At 33.4% G+C, this 13,245-nt stretch overlaps 2 protein-coding genes across 2 annotated transcripts; both read left to right on the forward strand.

Annotated features, from left to right (window-relative positions):
* The first annotated feature begins 1,567 nt into the window (after window positions 1-1,567).
* On the forward strand, window positions 1,568-4,998 carry LOC105347089 (uncharacterized). Its single transcript, XM_066070853.1, has 4 exons — window positions 1,568-1,799; window positions 2,043-2,101; window positions 2,667-2,822; window positions 3,285-4,998. Exons 1-4 carry the CDS (start codon window positions 1,723-1,725, stop codon window positions 3,992-3,994), a joined length of 1,002 nt encoding a protein of 333 aa, XP_065926925.1. The 5' UTR covers window positions 1,568-1,722; the 3' UTR covers window positions 3,995-4,998.
* Window positions 4,999-6,426: 1,428 nt separating this feature from the next.
* On the forward strand, window positions 6,427-11,445 carry LOC105347090 (uncharacterized). The gene is made up of 5 exons (XM_011455987.4): window positions 6,427-6,914; window positions 8,129-8,269; window positions 9,094-9,217; window positions 9,618-9,824; window positions 11,109-11,445. The coding sequence occupies exons 1-5, from the start codon at window positions 6,442-6,444 to the stop codon at window positions 11,319-11,321; spliced, it is 1,158 nt and encodes a 385-aa protein (XP_011454289.3). The 5' UTR covers window positions 6,427-6,441; the 3' UTR covers window positions 11,322-11,445.
* Window positions 11,446-13,245: the final 1,800 nt, after the last annotated feature.

Here is a 13,245-nt window from a genome sequence, read left to right on the forward strand (position 1 = left end):
CGTGAAAAATTACTTGATAAGGGTAAAATAGAATAAATGTAAATGTTCTTAAACCGCGTGCTCGTAAAACTTTTAAAGGGACTTGGACACGATTTAAGCTTAACATTTAAAATTTTATTTTTCGATTCTTTTTGTTTATAATGGTTACCAGGTCTTAGGGGGTATATTTAATGCTTTGTCAAAACTTGAAAGTCATATTGAGTTATAAGCAAGATACACAGTTTAAAATTCTTTGTTTAGTAAACAAAGCCCGAGCCTTGTAATTGTTAACATACGGGTTATACTGGTATACGTTTCAATCAAATATTGCTTTTCTCTGTTGTTAATATCATTTACGAACACATTCAATCAGTTTATCTTGTTTGCCACGAGTCATTTAAATGATAATTCATAACTTACCATTATTTGTAAACAAATATAAGACTCGAGCTTTGTTTTCATAACTCTGTATTTCTCTAAAGGCTTGACTTCAAACATCCAAATTTTGGTCAATCATTCAAAATGCACAGGTAAACCAGTTTATACATAAAAAAAATAATAAAATTTTGAACTCAAATCGTGTCCAAGTCCCTTTAAAGGAGTTGGATAACACAAAACATTTTATTTCCAAATAATCTTTATAATTTGAAGAAAAATGTAAATAACAAATTTGAAAATACAAGCTAAAGGAAAATTTGTTCTTTTATAATTCTCAAACGTCTGCACAGATCTATACGACAAATGGACAAAGATATGATAACGTCTATGCTAATACTAAAGTTCTCAGAGGAGGGCGGTACATGATGAAAGAAATTATGGGCTTTACAGTCTCCAGAACTATAACATACATTATGTATGTAAAAGATGGCATAAAGTGAAAATAAATATTGACACAAATCACATAGTTAGTGTCAATGGAGGCATCGACTCCTGGGTGGTTCATGTAGCACTTATTGTCTAAACCAGAGCAATGAAAAGCGTTCCTGTCTCTCTTTCTCTCCTGTTTACTAGTTTTGTAAAGTTTAACTAATAGTATATCAATTTGCCGTCAGAGGAATCAAATTCAAAGGAGAAACATTGATTTAAAATATGCCAGAGGCAGTCTTATAATAAATACATATACAATTCTTAGGATTCTTTCTAATTAGTATACTTTCGAAAACAACCAGTCGACCTTAAAAGCGTCCCTCAAGACGGTTCTTTGTCCTAAGATTGCATCATGAACATGATTTCAGATCAATACTAACAAAGCAGAAGTCACGCAAATACTAGTATACAGTCAACCTTAAGGAGAACACACCCTTGTTTTTCACAACCGGAGCTATTTAGAATGATAATGAAAATATCTATGTTAGAAAAATAAAAATACATGAGCTTTTTAATTTTATCAGATGAACTTTATTGGCTAGAAAAAAAAAATAAACACAGTTTTTGTGTCTCTAGACGTGACAGTTAGTTTCTAGTCTAGAGACACAAAAACTGTTTTTATCTATTTAAAATATTTTTTTATACAACCTTGTCAATAAACAGCATTCGGTTCCGCTAAATTACATTGTTCCTTGTTTGGAGTTGGCGAACTTAAGTTCCAACCACGTGAATCAATGCTAAGTATATAACACGAGGAGTCGATGTTACTGGTCTCATCTATCAATACTACATATAAAAATACAGTTTTCATCTATCCCTGTTACAAGTAAGGGTAGCTTAGATATAAGTATCGTGAATTCCTTAAACATTCTTAACATGAGCTGTTCAGTGTTTTACCTGGTTCCTCTCACTCTTTTGATGAATGCCTGTACCATAAAGGGCTTGTGTCAATCGTAAGTTGTATCTAAATAACATACAGCATTTTAACTTAATTATTTTCACATTTATTTTGAGTTTTATATTTGTGCATGCAAATTGTATTGTTTAAAATCAGGAGACCAAAAACCGTAAGACAAAAGATTCCGAAATGATATTAAGTAATTCTTATCTTATTTAAAAGATATTTCATTAAAAATCTATGCATATGTAAGAATATAATCAATTGCCATAAAGCAATCTTCTTACATGTCTCAAAGGGAAAACTGCAGCTGTGGTTCCGATCTTTTTTATGACTTGCTGTCTCAAAGGTGCATAGGTATGTATTATTATTATTTAGCAAGAAAGAAAAAAGCCAAGCTTTCCAACAGTATTGATTAATATAAATTCCACGGGAAAGAGCACCAAGTGATTTTCTTTCAAAGAAATTCGCGTTGTATTTTTATATTAGATGAATTTTACATAAGTTTTGCTGTATATTTTCATTTTTAACAAATTTTTTGTTAGTTTGGTTAATGTTTTTCTACAATTAATAACAGTAATACAGAAAGTGGAAATATATATAGTCATAATTATTATTAATTCGTATATTCAGTACTATGACGTCATTCAATATCACCTTTGTGTAACCCGAAGAAATTTTCTGTTATTCACTCTATTATGTCAATTTTATTCATATGAAAATTGTAAAATTTCAGAAGAAAATTTTTCTTTTTTTCTTTATACATTGTTTGTCATTTTTATCGATTATTCTTTAATTAATATATACAGTACCAGTATCTGTACATATTTAGAAAAATTTGATAGAACCAGGAAACTTATTTTAGGTATAAATATTTTTAAATTTGATCAATTTCAATATCTATACGTTCATGTCCTTCTAGCATGTCCCCCTGGTTACATTGGAATAAATTGCTCCATAGAATGCCGCTTTCCGAGTTACGGAGACCACTGCCAGTCAGAATGTAACTGTTCTAAAGAAAACTGCAGTGTATCGACAGGATGTCCCCATAACGGACAGAGGACCAACACAATAACTGGTGTGTACCAGATAGTCTAAAGACGGTTGGGTAGCCGTGACCCTTTTATAGACTTTATTAATCTTCTTGAGACGAAGGGATCTTCATAAAGATAAAGATACACTTCATGGCTAAAAATCATTTTTTGAAATGTAAAGGTAGATCTGATGGGCCATTTGTTAAGTCTTCTCAAATGATGTATAGATAAATGTAACTGCATGTATGTGTTGTCTGATTAATTATAACTTAATCAAAACGCAATCATGTATTTGAGAGAGAGAGAGAGAGAGGGGGTAGAAAAGAGAGAGAACAAGAGAGAAAGAGAGAGAGTACAGTCATGTATTTTCTTTTTTGCCCATTTCCTTAAATATGTTATATTTGTAAGAATTTTTTATTATAACGCTGAAAACATCAGAAAAATTATTAGAGTGTTATATGATAACAGTCATTTTTTTTTTCATTTTTGTCCTAATATATTTTAAGGAATCTCTAATGAGTCTGACCAAAAACTTGGATCCAATGGAAAAAGCCTAGATCTGAAGCGGTCCCCGGGTGTAAAGGTTACACCTGTCCTGATCAGTACGGTGGTGGTGCTAATTGTCATCCTGGTCGCCATTGTCTGCAGGTACATGTGGCGGAAGTACGTCGTCAGGAAAAAGAAAAAAGAAGTGAAACATGTCGAAGAATTGTTGACCTTCCGTCACCTTGGGGCCACGAACGATAATTTGTACGATTTGGATGAGCTAAATGGAGATGTTGACAATGAGAAGAATGAAAAAGTTTCGGAATCTGTTGACGAAAAACTAAAAACTACTGTTACAGTAGCTCTTAAGTCCGGTTGCTCCAACGAAACAAACAAATACTTTTCCATGTCTAACATTAACAAGTCGCGAGGACAAAATGGGGATGCTGACGAAGGATCTAGAAAAACTGAACAAGGGTCGGAGTCTGTTGACAAAACATTTGAAAATCTGAAAACGTTGAAGTCTGATCACTCGGTCGAAACAGACAAACACTTGTATGACAACCTGGGTGGGGAAACCGTTGATGCTGTTGACAAGGAGAAGGATGGGGACGTGCAGGATCCACTGGTCAACACCATGGAAAACGACTATATCGACTCCTTAGCGTTTAAAGTTGAAAAGAAAAAGTCCTGTCGAGATTCTCAACATGTTTATGATTCGCTGAAGTAGATTTCCAAGAAGAGAGAGAGAGAGAGAGAGAGAGAGAGAGAGAGAGAGAGAGAGAGAGAGAGAGAGAGAGAGAGAGAGACTTCCATCGACACACAGAAACAGTTATGAAAGATTAGAGGAAATGAGTCCCTAACTGATTTTAAAATAGTTTTCGTGACTTTTACAGGGTTCTTTAATTTTCTATCCATTAAGTAAAGTGAGTAAATGATAATATCTTTTAATATTTTTTTTATTACGCCAGAGGAGGCGATTTTAAAATGTTGTACAACCTGTTTTCCTATATGACATTTCAAAACAGATAATTAGATAATTGGGATCTTATAAAAATGTTGTCGGATATTTACAGAACACATCGGTTTCATGAAAAGTTGAATAAATTTTCATTAATTTGATTTGTATCATTAGCCACACAAACTATATAACCAAAGTGACACAATAATGCAAAAGTCAAATTTTATGTTATAAATGTGAAAAAGGGCAAAATTAATTTGCGGAAGTTTGTAAATAATGTCATTGTGCAAGGAGGTGTTGTTTTCCGTATAGCAATAGCTGGAAATGATTTTTGTGTTTTTGATGAAAGGAAATATTTCAATTGTGTCAAAAGAAATTTAATTTCGGAACTTTATCATAATGGGACCGTTTGGCAGCCTAAGTGGAAAAAAAAAACCTGACTAGGCCTATTCAGAGTAAAAATTATTTATTTAAAAAGTTTGTGAAAGAATAAAGTACTTTGGAGTACTATTACACTTTGCACTGAAAACATAATATATTCAATTAAATCTTCCGTATCTGTAATAAAAACCATAAAATCGAGCATTTAATTTCAAAGTAAAGCAGTTCATATGACAGCTGACAGGTTACTCTGATGCCACTAATATTTTAAATGCTTGTAAATAATCAATGTAAATATCTAATTTGCAATTGTAAAATTGATTTTATATTTTCTTTGCTGTTTATATGCACCTGATTTCTAATGAACAAATTAAACTTTCCTTACTTCTCAATCAATGTCATAATTATATGTTCGTTACATTTTTAACGCATTTGAAATTATCTTTTTACAACTTATACGATTTAGAATTCCATGTATTTGTTTACGATTTTTTTTTACATAACTTTATTTTTGTGTCATGATATTTATAATTATAATATGCAATGAATGTCTAAAAATAGTTGCTATTGGATCAATAAAATATCAATATAAAAAAATAATATATAATAAAATATGATATCAACATAAACAAAAAAAACCAAAAAAAACAAAACACGGTATTTTAATGGTTGTGGGGAATAGCGGTTATAATTAGAACTAGCAAGTATGGAACGGGTACCAACAATCTTTCTACCTGCAGCTCGTTGGTTAGGGAGCATGAAAAGATAGGGTTTAATTTTCATAACATTCCCTTCTTTTCTTGGTTTGGTGATTAATTTTGGACGTAAACATATTTGCGGTAATTTTGGGAGAACCTTGTTTTGGGGTTTTTTTTTCTTCTTTTTTATAAATCTGCGTTTGTGTTATTTTGGATATTCTCTTATACTCTTTAGAAAAGTGGATCGAAATAATCGCTCGCAATGACATGTTTTGGACAAAACTAAATCTGTATATGGACTATGTGGATTAGTTTTATATTTCTGAATTAGTTGATTTGACCATATTGAAATATATGTTATACATGTATTAAACAAATACTCTACGGCCACTCAGTGCATGTTAATTGATCGAGACGGTGTTTTATTTCCTTGCACGTATCATGTTTACGGAGGAAGAATGGGACCAAGTTACAGATATAATATACGGACACTTTGCATCGGGGGGGGGGGGGGGGCTACCCCCCTCCACTCTTTTGTCGCAGCAAGATTTTTCTTAATTTTACATTTAAAGAAGTGAATTAAGAAGGAGTCCCCCCTCACGTTTTTAAAGTTTTTAAGACCAAGTGATATATTGAAGTGAAAATAAGAAAATGAACAGGAAAAAAGTTATAACCCCCCCCCCCCCCATGGATTTCATGATTTTGGGAATTTGCCTTTTTTGCCTGGATCCCCCCCCCCCGCGTCTAAAAAACAATGCTACATGGGGGGGGGGGGGGGCTACCCCCCTCCACTCTTTTGTCGCAGCAAGATTTTTCTTAATGAAGTGAATTAAGAAGTCCCCCCTCACGTTTTTAAAGTTTTTAAGACCAAGTGATATATTGAAGTGAAAATAAGAAAATGAACAGGAAAAAAGTTATAACCCCCCCCCCCCCCTGGATTTCATGATTTTGGGAATTTGCCTTTTTTGCCTGGATCCCCCCCCCCCCCCGCGTCTAAAAAACAATGCTACATGCCTGAATATATATGAGTCTATAACTTAATTAACCCAAACAAACTCGTGCGTTTATTTTTGCGAACTGCCTGACTGAGATTAGGTTGGTTTGACTGGGGTAGTTTTGTTTAGGAAGCGGAATGACATGTGCAATGGCATTGGCCGAGGTGTTCCGAATGAGAAGAAACAGAAGTACGCTTTCACTTTCAGTTTTCAAGATTGGATCCGACCTCCCGAGGCCAGGCTCCCGATGTTGTCACATTCCCATTGTGACTCGTCATTTAAAAAGCCTAAGGACAGCAATTCGCCAAGTTCTAGTGATGAGAACGTTCTCTTACATACCTCGAGATGGACACCGACTCTGTTAGATAAACTGGGTGTTGTTATCAGCGAAAATTTACCCGAACAGATTATCAAAGAATGGAGTTTGGTCACGCTTTCGCAAAGTGTTCTCAAAGATATCGAAACAAAGGTGTTAAAAACTTCTCTATGTCTTCGCAACATGGATTTTGCATCAGTAGAGGAACTTTGGGAGAGGACGCGACACAACAAAAACTTGGTCAAACTATTACAACCGGATGATTTCCATGATACCATTGGTCATTCACATAAATCCCCGTTAGTGCCATTTTTATACGATTTTTTTTTAATAACATGTAGCAGTTATATAGCATTTTACGCATGTATGATGTAAGTTGGTAAACATGAAGCTAATCATACTTTTTTTTCTGAAAACATGTTATTGTTTTATTCTTGATAGTGTACATCTCCAAGCTAATGATACTTAAAGAGAGATCTGCTCTTCCATTTCTTTATATGGAAGTGAACAGGTGGAAAACATTAAAAAATTGACTTTCCTGACAGTATAGAGAACAAGACTTCATAAAGAATGACCCTTGTTTTCTTTTCTTATGTTGATAGATATTTCTTAATGTGAAAAACTTCTTTAAAAAAAAAGAAATTATGTTATTATTTTGAAATCCCTTATGATGAGCTGTGATCAGGAACCTATGTATACAGCCATCTCTCATCTGATAACAGACCACAGGCCAACTCACTTATGGTTCTCATTGGAAAAATTGACTGGTTCCTTCATTCTTTTTTATAGGCAGAAAATCTCATCAATTGCATTAATGTATATAAATACATACATTTTTAAACAGTTGCATCTTTTTATAACAAGGCCTGCCGCATATTAATGTTTTATTTACATATATTTACATTTTCCAGTGTCTTTGCCTGTGATAACACTACATATCGATTTTGTACTATATAATCCATAATACAAATGACGCCAAATCGAGGCGCCAGCGGAGTTTGCTTATCAATATTTAAATATATAATCGTACGATGGCTTAAAATTATATAAATATAAGTAATAAGGAATCATTCTTTGAATATTATGAGATGATAATTTCGGTCGGGGTGTGATCAAATCTATCATAAAGCCCTTTATTGGATTTGATCACACCCCGACCGAAATTATCACCTCATAATACTCAAAGAATGATTCCTTATACCTTATGTACATACAACATGAAACTACATGTACTAGGGTTTCACTTAACCATTGTTGGTCAGAGAATAATGAATTCGAATAATTCAGGAAAACAAGAAAAGATCAAGGGGTTCAATGGATAACGATGGTCAATGTGAAACGTATCTTGATAAAATATGTGTTATTGACTATTTTTTATGCATAGATGTAGAACTTTTATCAGACTCCTATGCAATGTTGATCAAGTAAGCAGATTAGCACTTTGGCTTCCTCTTAATTAATTACATGTATTTTGTTGTGTTTTTTGTATTGTAGATGTTTGTTTCTTTTGTAGGTTTGAACGAAGCAGTTTCGATGACTTTTTATACACATTAGGGTGTGTGCTGAATGTCGTAGAGGAGAAAAGGGAAACTTTTAAGTGGCAGTATGAACTTCTGTTTCACAAATTTTTGCAGATGTTTGGGATGTCATCTATGTAAGTTTTTTCACTACAAGTATTCAGTTTTCTGCTGTATATTGTTGTATCTGTCGTTATTTCATTTTTGATAATTTAACTTTTGATTTAACAATTTTGTCTCTCATCTTGGAATGGGTCCTCTTTTGTACAACATGTCATACATGTATGAACCCCCCCCCCCCCTCCAATGTCAGAAACTATATTGTTGGAATTTAGTATAAACATTGAACAGGACTAATGTATTTACCCCCTCCCCCCCCCCCCCCCCCCCTCCTTGAATAATGTTATGATATTCCTTCAATATGTAAACATTTCCCTTTGTAAATCTCTGTATTAAGAAGTGTGTTTTCATTCCTGTGAGTTTCTATGGATAAAAACAGATCATGTATCAATGAGGATATCTTTGATTTTTCCCCTTTTAACATTTTCAATCTGTTTATTTTCTTTATTTATTAACTAAATTCGCCAAAAAAGTGAGGGAAACAATAACTTGAGACAGACTATCCAACATCCGACAGACTATAGATGTACCAATAAATGGCCTTTAATATTTCAACTACAAATTGTACTTTCTCTCATTTTATATTCTTTAAAGTTGATATCAGCAACATCACTCGAAAATGGATAACAAATTAAATATTAACATATGTACTAGATACCTTAATATCATAATATTACCATGTTTACCATACCCTGCTTGTTGCATACATGTATATCGTATTTCATGATTATGCTTTTGCAGTATGATTTTTACCTTTGAAGATATTTGACAATTTTTTCAGATTTTATTTCAATGTTGATAGCAAACAGAATTCTAACAATTTGCAGTGTTTGTATTTTAGGCATCAGCCACTTGTCAGTACAAAAGAAGCCCAGATCCTGGGCAGGACAGTCGGATCACGCCCTGATCTACTGTGTACAACCTCCAACCCTAGAACACACAGACCAATACTGATTGTCTGTCAGGTATTCCTTTTTACAAAACTTGATTTTTACATTTTTAGCTACTTCAGTTTGATTGTAAAATTGCATGTACTTTATGGACGTTTGTGTTTCGCATCATAACCTTGAACTGACAAAAGACCATGGTATGTGCTTAAATGTCAAGGTTGCAGTCAATTTATTATTTTAGGTTAAGATAAAACCTTGAGTTTTCTTTTAAATTAATTTTTTTTAAATTGAAATTAAATCAGTGTCTTTAACAAACTGTGTTTTAGAGAGAGAGAGAGAGAGAGAGAGAGAGAGAGAGAGAGAGAGAGAGAGAGAGATAGATTTATTTTAAACATTCTTTCGACTCAGATTTTGGTAGACTAAATTGTTTCCATGTACTGAAGTTTTCCCTGTTAAATTCTTTTTTATTTCATAGATATCAAAAGATTCAGCATCTGTGAATGAAACGATTGATTCTCCTCCAAACAAGAAACCTAGATCTAATGCCTCGGTCAGCACAGCGTCTACTTCCTGTCAGAGTCCAGCCTGTTTCTGTGCACCACATGTAGGGGGGCTCCTTGTACATCTGGACAGATCTGCAACCTCCAGGGCTATTCTAGGAATGACAGTGGAGAAGACATTTGTAGGTTTATTACATTCTACCCCCTAACCCCCCCCCCCAATTATCTGAATATGGGGAAATGTTCAATCTATGTGACAGAATTTGATTTCTAGCATGTGATTTGGTGGAAATAAATAAAAGGCGCAATATGTTATTTCTGTGAATGCAGTATCCTGTCTGGATTGTTGTAAACTCTCCTCCATGTTCTCAGTAAATGATTTCCTGATGATTAATTTGCTTATACTTGCATGGTTTTACACAACATTTGGTACTCTGAGATTGTTCTGCATAATTAATTAAAAACTAGGTCTGTGGACTTCCTCCTTCAATTTGAGAAATATTAACATCACATTTGGTCAAAATGAAAAATTCTAGTATCAATGTGAACACTGTTGCTATATACCAAATTCTATTGGTTTGATTTAATTCAATTTCTTTTATAAAAGTTTGAAAAGGAAAGGAGAGAGGACTTGTAAGTATACAGGTGAAAAAAGTAATACCTGCACAGGGAATAAACCAAAATTCTAACATAAATTGGCTGTAGTAAATTCATTGGCCTACCCAGTTACCTGTTACAAGTATACCGGTATACCTGGCCCAAAGATAACAAACTCTAATAGATGCAAAATAACTGTGACTAAATGCCTTTGATTTTTAACCGGGTTTTCCAACGGAAAAATCCGGTTATTAAAATGGTGAAAATGGCGGGCGGGCGGGTGGGCGGGCGGATGGCGGGCGGGCGGGCGGCTGCCAAAAGGGTACCCTCATTGTACGGATAACTCCTCCTACAGTTTTCAAGATAGGAAGTTGTTCTTTTGCATATCAATTGTACATATATCAGAGGTGTGCATATTGCTAGGATTTTGATTTCCGATAATTTATCGAAAAAATACCAGCTTTTGAACTTAGTCATTTTTTGGCAAAATATTGCATATAGGGTACCCTCATTGTACGGATAACTCCTCCTACAGTTTTCAAGATAGGAAGTTGTTCTTTTGCAGATCAATTGTACATATATCAGAGGTGTGCATATTGCTAGGATTTTGATTTCCGATAATTTATAAAAAAAATACTAGCTTTTGAACTTAGTCATTTTTTGGCAAAATGTTGCATATACATGTAGGGTACTCCATTTCACTGGATAAGGGTTGACATGGATTATGGATACAGTTTACATAAAAGAAAACCTGGTTTGCTGTCACATTGACAGCTTTTCATTTGTTTTTAATTATGTTAGACAGGCAAAAACTACAGGTAACGCTTATTTTGCTCTTTCAGTCACATTAAGATGGGGGTTTTTTTCAGGTTAGAATAACATCACTTCATGTAAGCAAAGACACCTTGGAAAAGATTCGGACTGGGGATGTGACAAGGTCTGTACAGTATGAAGTAGGGGAACAGAGGCCTCGGTTTTCCTGCAGCAAACCTATGAACTACCTTAAAAAGGAAGACAGAAATGAACTAGTCCAAGCTTTGTTACATATCAACACGATGCAGAAGAAATATGAGATTGAGTGACTGTGTGATCACTGTATGCAGGAGTCTTGGATGGGACATAGCTAGGTTTTTTGTATCTTGATGGTATCAGTCAGACTGCCAAAACAGTGCATTGTTTGTTTTAATTAAAGTTTTATCACAGTTATAGTTTCTTATATTTCTATTGCAATCACCATTAATTACAATTACAGACATGACCACATCATTTAGATTTAATTTCAGGAAAATATCTCTTTGATTCTATCAGTCATTACCGAGTTTTCGAGTTTAAACCTTTTCATGGGCTGTGTTGACTTTTAATAGTTGATAGTTATAATTTTCTTGACTGGATATTATATTGATTAAACAACAGAATGTTTTCAGATGGGGTTTAGACGTACTTTATTGAATGATTTCAATGAGGATTAGAAAACAGACACGACCTATATATCTTTCCCTCTTATAAGAAGGTCAAGTTACATATAAATAGATAAGTATATTTTATAACTCTCAGGTGTAGTTGTACTCATGTACATGTAATTGATTAATAACATAAATATTTTCTAGTGAATTGTAGAGGTCAGATATAAGTATTTTTCGGAATTATGATTAAATACACCGAAATGTTATGAACATCCAAAGAAGTTAAAGCTGTGTGTTTATATTCCTCACAGCAATCTTTAATTCTTCATTTACTGGGATTGTCTTCAAAGAATGCGGTTTTTTTTTATCATAAAGATGTAATCAGCGAAACCCCCAACATCACTTTGTTTCTTACCCCTCTAGAAATGTTATATTTTTACCATAGATTTGCAACGTGTAAAATTTAAACACGCGAACATATCCACGCTTATATTGTAGTTTCATCAGACTCAGTGGCAGTCTTAAAGTTGGAACCATAATAATAGTTTATTTCCAATTTTGGGCCCATAGGGTATACAAGATTACAGATATTAGATAGAAATGCCTAAAAGAAAGTTCTACATAAACGTAGATGAACTTGTAACAGCCGGGCAAATGTATATCAGTATGTCAAAACATATTAACAATGTGCATATAATATGTAGTCATAAAAGTAGTTTATACAAATATAAAGATAGTATCCATACGTAGTCTTATCTCTGTTGTGAGATTTTGATTTGATTATATACTAATTCTAGAAACTCTGGATTTAAATAGACTGTAATCATATCCTTCCATTTTGAATTTGAAAATGTTATTTCCTGCAGTCAATTAAAATAGATTTTCTGGAAAGTGGTACACCGTACATGTACATATGTAATAATATATGATTCTTCCTTCTTCCGTATTCAAAGATTGTTGTAATTATAAGTTCAACTATTTTCCTATACATTAATATAAAATATTCAAAACAATCCACTCGGAGATGAAAGTGACGTGTTTTGTTCAAGCTGGTACAAGCTGTCAAAAAGCGAATTTCTCTGTCTTGCGTGAGCATAGTTCATATACACATCTCTTTTGTTTGACGGGAGGAATATACAATATTGAATTCACGTTTTAAGTTATTTCAGTAGATAGATTTATATTTTAATTAGAAGATTTAATCCATAAAAACATTAATCAGAATCCTGCGTCTGGCGTTTGAAGAGAAGATGATAAAAGTGTATAACAGTGTCTACACATGTAAATAGCTGGTGAAATCAACCGAACTAAACTTCTTATAAACGAGCGAAAGACAGCAATACTTGAAATTATTAACTGTCATATGATTTATAAAAACATTAATCAGAATCCTGCGTCTGATGTTTTGAGAGAAGATGATAAAAGTGTACACCAGTATCTAAAGGGCAGGTGAAATATGAACCAAACTCAACTATACACGGGTTGAAATTATTAACCGTTAAATAATTACACATTGTACATCAATTAAGAATCAAAACACATGTCCCTATTACTGTAACTTAAGAGAAAAATTCCTTAAGAAGTTTTATTATATTAAACCCTC

Source organism: Magallana gigas, chromosome 9 (assembly GCF_963853765.1).
Source record: "Magallana gigas chromosome 9, xbMagGiga1.1, whole genome shotgun sequence".
NCBI lineage: Eukaryota > Metazoa > Mollusca > Bivalvia > Ostreida > Ostreidae > Magallana > Magallana gigas.